The 12334-nt window shown below is 35.3% G+C and overlaps 1 protein-coding gene across 4 annotated transcripts in view; it reads right to left on the bottom strand.

Moving 5' to 3' along the window:
- ERLEC1 (endoplasmic reticulum lectin 1) overlaps nt 1-12334 on the bottom strand; it is a 38736-nt gene that overhangs the window by 23171 nt on the left and 3231 nt on the right. For all 4 annotated transcript variants that reach the window (XM_045787969.2, XM_087863391.1, XM_087863392.1 and 1 more), the window contains exons 2-8: nt 7510-7614; nt 6290-6370; nt 5639-5716; nt 5435-5498; nt 4697-4731; nt 2459-2682; nt 2237-2366 (exon numbers count right to left, since the gene is read on the bottom strand). In XM_045787969.2, coding sequence (XP_045643925.2) covers nt 2237-2366; nt 2459-2682; nt 4697-4731; nt 5435-5498; nt 5639-5716; nt 6290-6370; nt 7510-7614 — 717 coding nt within the window. The remainder of the gene's footprint in view (nt 1-2236; nt 2367-2458; nt 2683-4696; nt 4732-5434; nt 5499-5638; nt 5717-6289; nt 6371-7509; nt 7615-12334) is intronic.

Raw genomic sequence — 12334 nt, 5'->3', positions numbered from 1 at the left:
CTGGGTGGTTCCCTAGTGTGTACTCCCAACCTTTAGGGCTATAAAAGCAGTTCTTGTAGGTGGGGCTGTGGAGATCAATTTGTCGTACTATTTGCCATAGCCCAAGAGGCTTCAGTTCTAAGTCCCCTTAATAAACCATTTCATGTCAAACAAAACGAAACAAAAGTAACAGGAATAATATCAAAACAAAATTCTGATAGCCAGATTTGTATTTGTTTAGAACAGAAAAAAACTCATTATCTTTATGGTTAAGCTTATTTCACATTTAAAAGGCAAACCATACGACAAATCAATTTTTAAAAAAAAGTTATGTGTAATAAACTAGATTTATAAAAGAAAGGATTCTGAGAAAAATATCATTTTAAGTAACTATTCACCCTACAGTATTACCTAAGGTTTTCATCTACAACATGTATTCTAAAGGTCCTGAGTATTTTAAGTGTTATCATCTGTAGCTTTTTAAAAATAATTTTTCTCAAATGGCAGATTAAACACATTAATTAGAGAAAAGTAAGCTGCCATTTCTTCTCTGAAGAGTAATGAAAGTTGGGATTTGGGAAGCATTTTGATTGAGCTGACTTTTAAGTACCTGTCAGTATTTAAATCACTATCAGGGAAAAGACCGGAAGAGAAATCCATGTCCAATCTTTTAATTGAGCACTTTAAATCAAATGCAGATTAATAAGATAATTTTTTCTTCCTATCAGAACGGCAGTGTTCACAACAGCCACAAAGAGTCCGACAATACTTTTGCCAGAAGTACTCTAGAGAAAGGGGAGAAGAAGCAGGTTTTGCAGCTAAATGTCAGTTACTGGTTAATTAAACCATTACTAAGTACCGACAGTAGACCTCAAGGAGCTGGAAACCTCAAAGTAATAAAGCATAGGGTATTCTCCCTTGATCTTAATATAAGAATCCCAGGAAAACGAATCAGTTTTAGCCATGTAAGTGCTATAATGGAGGACTGAGTAAAATACAAGACCAAAAAAGAGGAAACATTGATCTCTTCTGGGGTAATTCATTAGAAGTCCTCTTTCATTTACAAAGGAAGTAACACTGCCTTAAAAACAATGGGGAAGGGGCGCCTGGCTGGCTCAGTAGGGAGCATGCGACTCTTGATCCTGGGATTTTGAGTTCAAGCTCCACCATGGGTGTGGAGGTTACTTAAAAATAAATAATAAATCAAAATTAAAAAAATAGGGAAGATTAGGAAAAGGTCAGCGTGAGAGAGATGAATTTGAGATTACTGAAAATGTACATGGTTATGTCCAATGAGCAGAGGAAAAGGGAAGATAGCACATGGAAAAGGAGAAGCAGCAAAGAGACGTGGTTAAGAGGACAGGCTCCAGAACCAGACTTCTGATTTTCATCTTTAATTCATCACCTGTCACTTCCTTTCTCTGAACCTCAATTTCCTAACCTGTTAAGGAGGACGGTAATAGTATATCTTGTGGGTTGTTGTATTAGATAACAGCTGTTAATATTCATCCATGTTAACTATTGTGACTGTGGTTTGAGTTCAGGGGAAAGGTCAACGTTGAAGATGTGTATTTGGAACTCATGGCATATTAATGGAAGTTGACAGAATGGGCCTGGATGAGCTCACTTGAGACCATACACACTACAGACAGAAGGCAACTATGGCTAGAACTGTGGGGAACGTCAACATTTTCAGGGGCAGGAAGGAAACAAAGACCTAATACACAGGAGAGGAGAACAGAGAACCAGAGAGAATGACTTCAAGTAAAGGCAGGAGAGAAAGTTCAAGCTTCATATATTCAGTGTTTTATGTGCTAAGATCAAGTTATGCATATGTCCAGTGAACTGGACATAGAACCAAAAGACTGCTGTTGACCTGAATAAGAAGTTTCTGAAGAATTATGGTTTCATGACACAGAGCGATGGGCTAAAGAAGAAATAAAGCATTAGAAGATGAGTTGTAGTCTATTTTTTCAAGGGGCTCAGCTGGGAAGGCCAGTCGACTAGCTAAAAATTCAACTTAACTACAATTAATAGGATGTCAAACTTTAAAATATGAAATCACGAGAGTAAGAGAATGATAAAATAGTTTCTGAGAAGTGTAAGAATAAGGAAAATAATTAAAATCGGTTAAAAAATTGGAACTTAAAATTTTGAGTCAGAAAAATAAAGTACTACTACTATGTTACAGGAATGATTAAAATACTGATATATGCTCTGAAATTTAGAAAAGGAAGCACTGAGAAAATTCTCATACCTCTTTATTTCTCCTGAAAGGCACCCTTAGTATTTCTTCCTGCTGTTCCAATTGTCTCAGGGTGAGGGGTTTAAATGGTGATCCTGGCAGTGACTGGCAAAATATGTCATTCACAGGGGACGCTCTGAATCTATTCAGTAAGAACAAAGCATTAAAGCTAAGCATATGACACTATAAAGTATGTGTGCATTTCATGTTTAAAATATTAAATCCACATCCTACCTATATTTAGGATGATTGCACAAGAGTGGTGTCAAAATAACAACTTCATATTCACAAGTTGTAACTTCAGCTACTGAAAGAATTTCATGCTTAGATTCAGGATGACATATGTACATCACCGTACTTGATCTGGGCCGGTTCTGTTTCAAACTACAAGGTGTACCATTTCCCATTCCCACAGGATAGTAGGGTGTCATCTGACCTTCAATATTTTTAGTGGGAATCTTAAAAAAAAAGAGTATAAGACAGACTTCCCATTAGAAATGGAGGTGGGGTTGAGGATGGGAGAAACACTTTTTCTTAAAAGAAGAAAACTACATTTTATTTACAAACCAACCTTTATAAAGGTAAAATTTCCGTATTTTCTATAAATTCTTCCTCTAACATTCTTTTGATTCCTAAATTCTTATTTGAGCAAAAACTTATTTTCAGAGCTAGTTTTATATAGCAAAAAAGGAAAATTTTTATTTGGTGCTAAAATTAAGATGTTAAGTAAGCGTGCATTTATATAAAAGGATATAACCTCTTAATATGAATTATTTCTAACAGTTCTAAAGAAAGAGATTAAGATAAAATACAGGAACTTACTATACTGGACTAGTCAGAATTTTCTATACTAAATTCTCACTGAATGGCTGTGTTATACTTTAGATTCTAGAGTTTGAAGTCTGATTTGTCAAAAAGCGGGGCTACATAGTAAAACACTATCTTCTAGAACAGGAATCTTAATACTGTACTCATTCATTAATCTGCTTACTCTGTCGTTAATATTAAGAGCCATACTCTTCAACATAAACTCCTATATAAATCTATTCAAGGCCAGCAGAGGACAAACGAAGAAATTTTCACGGACCAGGGGAATAAAATAGATCACCTCAGAAGACAAGGATTATTAAGGAACTAGCTCCCATATTTTATCTATATAAACCAAAGAAAAATCTAGTGTAAGGGCTCTAAAAAATATTGTTAATAGTATCTCCAAGCAAGCTCTTTGGAGGCAGGGAGCTCATCTTGTATCACTTTGGTACCCTGTCAGCGCCATGTCTAAACAGGCAAGAAACAAATGTTTCCAGGGAAAAATATTTTGAGGTTTCTTGTATGTTATTTTCATGCTAGTATCTAGAATTAGAAAATTACTGGCTTTCTGACTTTGACCAAATTTCAGTTTTTGTCATTTGTAAAAGGAAAATAATAATATATACTCAGAGGTTGTGGGGAAAATTAAGCATTACCTTTTGTTACATGCCTGGCACAGTATCTGGCTTATAAATTGAGGCTCAGTAAATGTTAGTTTTCTTCCCTTACCCTTTTCTTCCTCTTCCTTTATCATTTCACACTTTGAATTCCATCTTGCTATCCTCCAGAGCCACAGTAAATAAATATTTTATCTCAAAGGTAGTCTGTAAAATTAAAATCTTTTAAAATATCAATGCTATGTGTGTCTATGCTTAGCTTATCAATTCCCCCCAAAGACACCCTTTTAAGTTACAGTCATCCCTTTTAAGGCCTTTTGCCATTTCACTTTTCCTCTAATAAAATTATCATTATGATATGAAACCACTTACAAAAATATCCTCTATCAACAGGTTATTTAACTCTATGGGAGTTCTTAAGATTCAGAAAGCATTCCTTGAACTACAGGGGCATTTCAAAATTGTGATTAGGTACCCTAAGGAATCATTCTTTTTAAACAATCCTATTTTTCAATCATCAATTATGAATTCACATTCAGTACACACTTATGAAGTGCCTACATAATATCTGGCACTCTGCTTTGCACTGTGGGGTAAAGAGATAAAAGACAGTCCCTGCTTTGAAGATGCTTGCAGTCTGGGAGCTTGTTATTTACATATGTAGTTTCTCTGTTTTACCCATGGGAGATAGGCACCACACCAGGGGAAAAAGCAAAAGCTCTTATTTATAATTGTTTCCAATGTTAAACGGAGGGAAACTTTGCTAAGCCCGGAAGTGATATACTGCCATTACGAAAACTTTCCCAGACACATCTTTGGTAAGTTCCTTAATTTTTCTATGATCCTAAAAGTAAATAAAAGTATCACAGTGTAACTTTTCTCAGAAAAACCTAACATACTGCAAATTTTCTTTCACCCAATCCTTTGAGGTATTTGATAGACAGAGAAAGAACACATGACTAAATTCTGTCATTTAAGTAGTATAAATTCATGCCTCACTAATAATAGATGTTAAAAGTGAAAAAAATCAACACTTGTCACTTGCCTCTTTTGATTTTTCCTTTTCATCTGCCTCTTGATCTGTGGAATAATAAGATATTACCTATGTAAGGTAGGCGTAAAGAATGACCAGGGACTTATATATAAGATACAAATGAATAAGTTTTTAATCAACTTTGTAATTTTAAATTTCTTTCTAAAGGAGATCCAAACATACATGTAATTTTTATCTTACTACTTTTAGCTAGTTATCTTGAAATGGTTTTGTTTGAAAGGACAGTCAAATTTAATCCTTATATCTTTACCTGAGAAATACTCTATTTAAGGCATAAAACTGGCCACAACAATTTTCTTTTGAAGTATTTTTATATCAGTGAGAATTTTAATCTTAAATTAGTTGACTTTGAATAACATGGATTAACAAAAATATGTCACAATTTTAGGGACACATCTACATTTCCACTTCCATGTATAACAACTATGCTTACAGCAAGCAAAATACTAACATTAACACTATATAAATATAACACTAACCTGTTATCTTACCAGATTTTTAAAAATTTATTAATATGTAGACAAAAAGCAGTGAGTTAATACCCAGTTTGTTGACACAGCAAATAATGAAAAGATCTCTTTGAAAAAATTTTCCAAGGGATTGTTCAGAAATTTATGTTAGTGTTTTAAAATGCATACAGTCTCCTGTAAGATCTTTTAAATTCTAATTTGAACATATACTTTCAACCAAATTCCAGCATTACTATCAAATCACTCCGTAGAAACAAACCTTTTTCAGATAGAAGGTTCTTGGCCAACATATTCCCAAGGTAGTACTCGTGAATATTTACTTTCTGTATTGGAATAAAATAAAAATATAGTAAGTATCTTGCAAATACCAAGAATACAACTTTAAAATCATCAAACTCATTATTAAAGTTCTCATTTTATAATGTTCCATACTCCATACTTTGTATTTTGAAGAAAAACAGACCTGACCACTTTCTTTCTCTTCATGGTATTGTCGAATGTGTTTTCCGTGACATACTTCATAAGTCCAGTAAGACTCAATCTAAGAAAAAAGGATGTATTTAAACACACAAAAGCCATGTAACTCAACTGAATTACTTTTTGATATTTTATGTAGTTGAGTAGATTTCCCTCAAGATTTAGAGTAAGCGTTCATGAAACATTATTATGCCTCAGAAAAATATGAAATTTCTGAAGCCTAGTCACTGTTTTCACTAATTAGCTGTTTGTGAAAATTCTGTGAAGAAAATAGGTCTAGACTACACTTGGGATCTGTAGTAACCACCTGGCTTAGGGACCATTTTATACATCTAAAAAATAACAATTAGCATTTTTAATTAAAATTGTATATAAGGAAATTTTCTTTTGATCTGAAAAACATTCAGAACAATTTGGGAAGTGATATTATTTGAAACTGGTGTTACTGGGTGTTTGCTGCATCTACTATATAGGAATTTAAATGAGCAAAATACTGTTAAGCAATAGCTTTGATTTACAATTAACTTAAAATCTGATACAACATAATACAGTAAAAAGAAATGCAGAATTATTTTCAAGGGTCTACTGGCTATTGGAAATTTATTTTCTACTTATTAAGAGAACATAAAATACATACTCTGTAGGAACAACTGCTTTGTTTGAATAGTGGCTCCAACAGCTCTCTTGGATTAGGGCCTTTATAATCCTTTTCTTCTTCCTATGAAAGAACTAGGATTTAATACTTACAATTATTCTAGAACTTCACCCAACTCTGCTGTCTGGGTATTAACTCACTGTTCAAATCACAAATGCTTGGAAATAAAAGGGGAAAAAAGTCAAAACTTTTAAAAAGATCCTATGGTTTGCCACTTCTTTCAAAAGAATTGAAGTATAAAATATGGAGCCATAGAATATTCTTCCATTCTTTCTTCTCTTAAAAAATGGTTTGAGTATCAGTTTACTGAACAATTCTTATAAACCTATTTCAGAAGTTTTAAATACTTGCATCTGAACAAATTCAAACTATGATAGCCTCAGAATAGTTGAATCTTATAGAAGTACGGAAAAGTTTTAAGGTACATCCCCGTTTCCTATATATTTTTACATTTCAGATTTGAATGCCACATGCATATGCGTACGATCGTGCACATGTGTATTTGTGTCTTAAGAAGGTTTAAAACAAAATGAAAGAGAGCTGTCTTTCACAGATTTCAAATCTGAACAAAACCTAAGAAAGCACTCCCTGAGTCTGCAATATTTCCATCTTACAGACTGTGAAAGTATTATATAATTAGCTCAATAAATTTATTGAGTGGAAGAATGGAGTTTCAAATTTGTTCAAGGTTCCACAGCTAACTGTAGCCTATACCTCAGCCTCCTGGCTCCTAGGCTGGTGTCCTTTTCATTTTACCATGCTGACTCTCCTGTTTCATCTTGAAAGAAGTCATTGCCTTGAAGGATGGATAAGAGGCAGTTAGGGCATTTCCGGACAAAGAAATGGGCATGAGCTAAGGTAGGGAAAAAGCATAGGTACCTATAGATTTATTATTAGAACTTCTTTATAAAAAAAAGTCACATATACATTTAAAAATTATATCCTGTTTCAAAACCCTCATTTCTATAAAAGAAAGCCAGTGTGGAATTCAATTTTCATTAAAACCATGAATAACTAGTTGCTAATTTTCCAAGTTGAACTGTAAAATAAAAGAATTCAAGAATAATAGTGATTACTACTTTTATGATAAACAGTGTTACTGAGAAACTTGTCATTCAGTTTTATTTTAAAGTATGTGTTTGTAATGTTTTAAATACATATTTTTGGTGACAGGGATTATTGATATATTTATAAAAAGTTACCTCATCCCCACTTGTCACAAGGGGCAGAATGCATTTATATTTTTCTTTATGTGTAGTTGTCATGATGACATAATTATCTTCTTTATACAAAACTCCAGTTGTAGGCTAGAAATAGAACAAAAAATATACATTTTTTTTTTTGGTTAAGTTGTATTATAGTGAATAAATTACAGTCTTAGGTCAAAGTAATTCATCATGTCAACAGAGGATTTTTAAACATATTTCCAAGGCAGGGGAAAAGATTCTACGTATTAAGATCAAAATGAGGATGACAAACTTTATCCTGGTGTTATAACAGGAAAAAAATGAACACAAATGAAATTTGGAATATAAAGAAAAAAGTAGTAAAACAGACTGAAGTTAAAATAGGGATTAAAAAGCGTTAAGAGGTGGGGCCACCTGGGTGGCACGGTGGGTTAAGCGTCTGACTCTTGATTTCGGCTCAGGGTGGTGAGATTGAGCCCTGCAAAGGGCTCCATGCTCAGCTCGGTCTGCATGGGTTTCTCTTCCTCTCCCTCTGCTCCCCCGCCCCCCCATTCTCTCTCTCAAATAATAAATAAATCTTCCAAAAAAAAAAAAAAAAGCATTAAGAGGCAATGAACGTTCATAGATACACCATTACTGAATACTTATTACTCCTACTAACAATTACCACCTATATGTGAGAATCTATTGCACTTTACAGATGTACTCTCAATTCTATTGCATTGGATACTTGAACATAATAATAGTGCATTATTTTTCATATTTGGATAAATGACTTACAAAAGCAAAATCCCTCAGGGTGCCTGAGTGGCTCAATCGGTTAAGCGTCTGCCTTCGGCTCAAGTCACGATCCTAGGGTACTGGGATGGAGACCCACATCGGGCTTCCTGCTCAGTGAGGAGTCTACTTCTCCTTCTCCCTCTCCGTCTGCCTCTCTCCCTGGCTTATGCTTTCTCTCTCAAATAAATAAAATCTTTAAAAAAAGTAAAAAGAAAAAGAAAATCCCTAAGGATCCTCTCTGTTGACTTAACTTTTTTTTTTTTTAGTATACATCCTGGGTCAGCAAACTCTTTCTGTAAAGGGCCAGGTAGTAAATATTTTAGGCTTTGTGGGCCATACGACCTCTGTTGCAACTACTCAACTACTCATTGTAGTAAGGCATTGTATAGGGATAGGAAAATGAACAGGTATGGCTGTGCCCTGAAAAAACTTTATTTACAAAAATAGGTGGTTGGCCAACCCAAAGGTATAGTTTGCCAATTCCTGGTATGTATCAACAAAACTATCTTTAAAGCTTTCTACAATATAAAACCAAACAAATTCACAAACCAAATATGAATCAACATAATTCAAATGAACATTTCATTTAATATTACTCCTATTATTTAACTAAAAAGAAGTCTTTGCTTTGTGATAGCAGATGTGTCACTAACTACTAAGACAGAGGTTTTCATGTTCTATGATATATGTTCTGTGGTAATTCAACTCTTTTTTTTTTTTTAATAATGATTTTTTATTATATTATGTTAGTCACCATACAGTACATCCCCGGTTTTCGATGTAAGGCTCGATGATTCATTAGTTGTGTATAACACCCAGTGCACCATGCAATATGTGCCCTCCTTACTACCCATCACCGGTCTATCCCATTCCCCCACCCCCCTCCCCTCTGTAGCCCTCAGTTTGTTTCTCATAGTCCATAGTCTCTCATGTTTCATTCCCCCTTCTGATTACCCCCCCTTTCTTTATCCCTTTCTTCCCCTACTGATCATTCTAGTTCTTATGTTCCATAGATGAGAGAAATCATATGATAGTTGTCTTTCTCTGCTTGACTTATTTCACTTAGCATTATCTCCTCCAGTGCCGTCCATGTTGTAGCAAATATTGAGAACTCATTCTTTCTGATTGCTGAGTAATATTCCATTGTATATATGGACCACAACTTCTTAATCCAGTCATCTGTTGCAGGGCATCTCGGCTCCTTCCACGATTTAGCTATTGTGGACATTGCTGCTATGAACATTGGGGTGCATATGGCCCTTCTCTTCACTACGTCTGTATCTTTGGGGTAAACACCCAGTAGTGCAATGGCTGGATCATAGGGTAGCTCAATTTTTAACTTTTTAAGGGACCTCCACACGGTTTTCCAGAGTGGCTGTACCAACTTGCATTCCCACCAACAATGTAGGAGGGATCCCCTTTCTCCACATCCTCTCCAACAATTGTTGTTTCTTGCCTTGTCTATTTTTGCCAGGTAATTCAACTCTTAACTTCTCATCTTGTGATATGTGAAACCACTATACTATTTGGCTATCCCTCATGAGGAAAGAACCACTCTTACTAAGTAACTGTTCTTTTCTCAATTTAACAAGAAGGACTCATAACCATAATAAAACAAGTACTATTTGATCCAATGTCATCTTACACACAAATGCAAATTAGGGCAGTGTTTTTCCACGACAATAAAACAAAACCAAAAATAGTAGTAAATACAAGCTGTATTAACTGTATTGCAGTTTTAAGTCCTTAACATTTTTTAACTCAACGATCTTCAAGACAAACATTCTAGCCATCTTCAGAAAAGGAAATTGAAACCCAGAGCTTAAATAATTTGTACAAGGTGGGGCGCCTGGGTGGCTCAGTCAGCTAAGGGTCTGCCTTCAGCTCAGGTCATGATCCCAGGGTCCTTGGATCGAGCCCCTCATCAGGGTACCTGCTCAGCAAGGAGCCTGCTTTTCCCTCTGCCTCTGCTGCTCCCCCTGCTTGTGTTCTCTCTCTCTTGCTCACTCACTTTCTCTCTCTTTCGAATAAATATATAAAATCTTAAAAAAATTTTTTTGTACAAGGTAACACAGCCAGTAAGTAGCACAGTACAGAGATGAACCCAAGCAGACTGGTTCCATATTCTGTGTGCTCTTAACGGTTTTAACATATTTGAATCAGCTTTTGTTTACATTTTTTCAGATTACTATATAGGCTCCTGGATTATGACGAAGGATTCTTACTTAAAAGACCATTGTAAGTGAAGAGGGGAACCAGAGAGATTTGAAAGTGAGAGCTGCAAAACCAAATTAATGAAAAAGGGAACCTTAGAAACATTTATTTAGTTGTGCCAACAAACTGCTATAAGACATAACATTTATAGTGCCTTTTGACGTTTTTCAGATATATGCAGAATGTATGCAGAGTTGTTCAAAGCATGACTCACATTTGCTTACCAATGGCTGGCCTGAAGTCCTGTCAAGTCATTCCTGTATTGTAGTGAAGGCAACCAGTAGCATATGACTTAAGTGTATTTACCTCTATTTGTAAAGTACCCGTAACTCTAATGTTCGGAATTGAATTCCACAGCAACATTGACTTATTTACTGAAACATTCACCATAGTGCCAACAATGGAAAAGTAATTGCTTACTTGGAACAACAGCAAAGAAAGACAATCCTTTCTGTGTAATAAAAACCACTCTTGGGGCTTTATGTTTATATGGTAAGAAATTCATTCCTCCTGGAAAAGGACTTCGGCTACCTCCATTTTGACCTCAAACTTTCTAGCTGGGTTCTTCCTTCCACCTTGTCTCTTGGTTCAGACCAGAAGATCCTGCAGGGCAAAGCATCCCCAGATGGAACCAAAACTACCCCCTCAAGCAAAAAGGACTGCCTGAGCCAGCAAAGACACTCCCCCAAGCCTGACTCCAAGATAAGGTTTGATTTTTACCTTCAATGCCTCCCTGAACATACTTAACCCACCTTTGCCCCATATTTTTCCTATATAAACCTGGAAGTATTTTCAGCACCTTGGAGACAGTCTTTGAGCTGCCAGTCTGCTGTCTTCTGGGTGCCGACCTCACTGAAATTAAATCCTTTCCTGTTTCACCACCATCCATTTCTCTGCGTTCGGGTTTTGTCAGTTCAGAGTGGCTGAACCTTGTCTGTTTGGAATCCCCAGACCCAGGTGCTTTTGCACCCCTGTGCCCTGGCTATACTGTCTACTATTTTAAGGTCTAGGTAAGGGGTAATAAGAAATAAAAGCCATCGCTTATTTGAAGATGCAAAGATTTGTCTTTCATTAGTTTTGGAAGGGTTGCTTTCCTCTTCAATAAAACAGATCAAGTAACAATTCCTCTATCTGAAAACTGCTGAAATAGTGAGTCACTTATTGGGATCACAAAGTAAAAATTTTAACAAACTTTACCCTTTTTCATAACAGAAATTACTGGGAAAAAGTTAACCTTTTCTCATTTTCTAAGTTAAAAAAACTTTTTTGATCTGCTACTAAAAATGTTTCCTTTTGATTTAGTAAAACAGTTCTTTAGGAACATGAACTATAATAAATTCTGACTGTACAGAATTGCAGATAGTGTAAAAAAGTTGTTCCATATAATACCTTAATATATTTTCAATGTAAGAGGTCCTATTAGTGATTTGATAAAAAATGAGATCTTAATATAATGAAACTAATCCAAGGGGGTATGGTACTTTAAGGTTAAGGAACTTAAAAAATATGTTGGCAGGGGAGAGACTGCTAATGTTTGACAAGAGTCTGGAAGAATTAAGATAGAGAATGAGAGACAAGAGAAAAGCTGTAAAATAAACTCAGTGGTACAACTTCCCAGTATATATAAACATGCTTGGAAAAAAAAAAAATGCTTGGAACTATGGAGTTGGTTACCATTCTTCCCAAGCATAGTGTTTGGGATAAGTTGTTTTCGTTTGTTTGTTTGTTTGTTTTAAAGTAGGCTTAGAGCCCAACACAGGGCCTGAACTCATGACCCTGAGATCAAGACCTGAACTGAGATCAAGACTCGGGGGCTTAATTGACTGAGCTATCCCAGTAACCCTGT

The sequence above is a fragment of the Ursus americanus genome, chromosome 7, assembly GCF_024610735.1.
Source record: "Ursus americanus isolate L20-20 chromosome 7, mUrsAme1.1.p, whole genome shotgun sequence".
NCBI lineage: Eukaryota > Metazoa > Chordata > Mammalia > Carnivora > Ursidae > Ursus > Ursus americanus.
The sequence above is the reverse complement of the archived record's forward strand: the minus strand, read 5'-3'. Positions and strand labels throughout refer to the sequence as shown.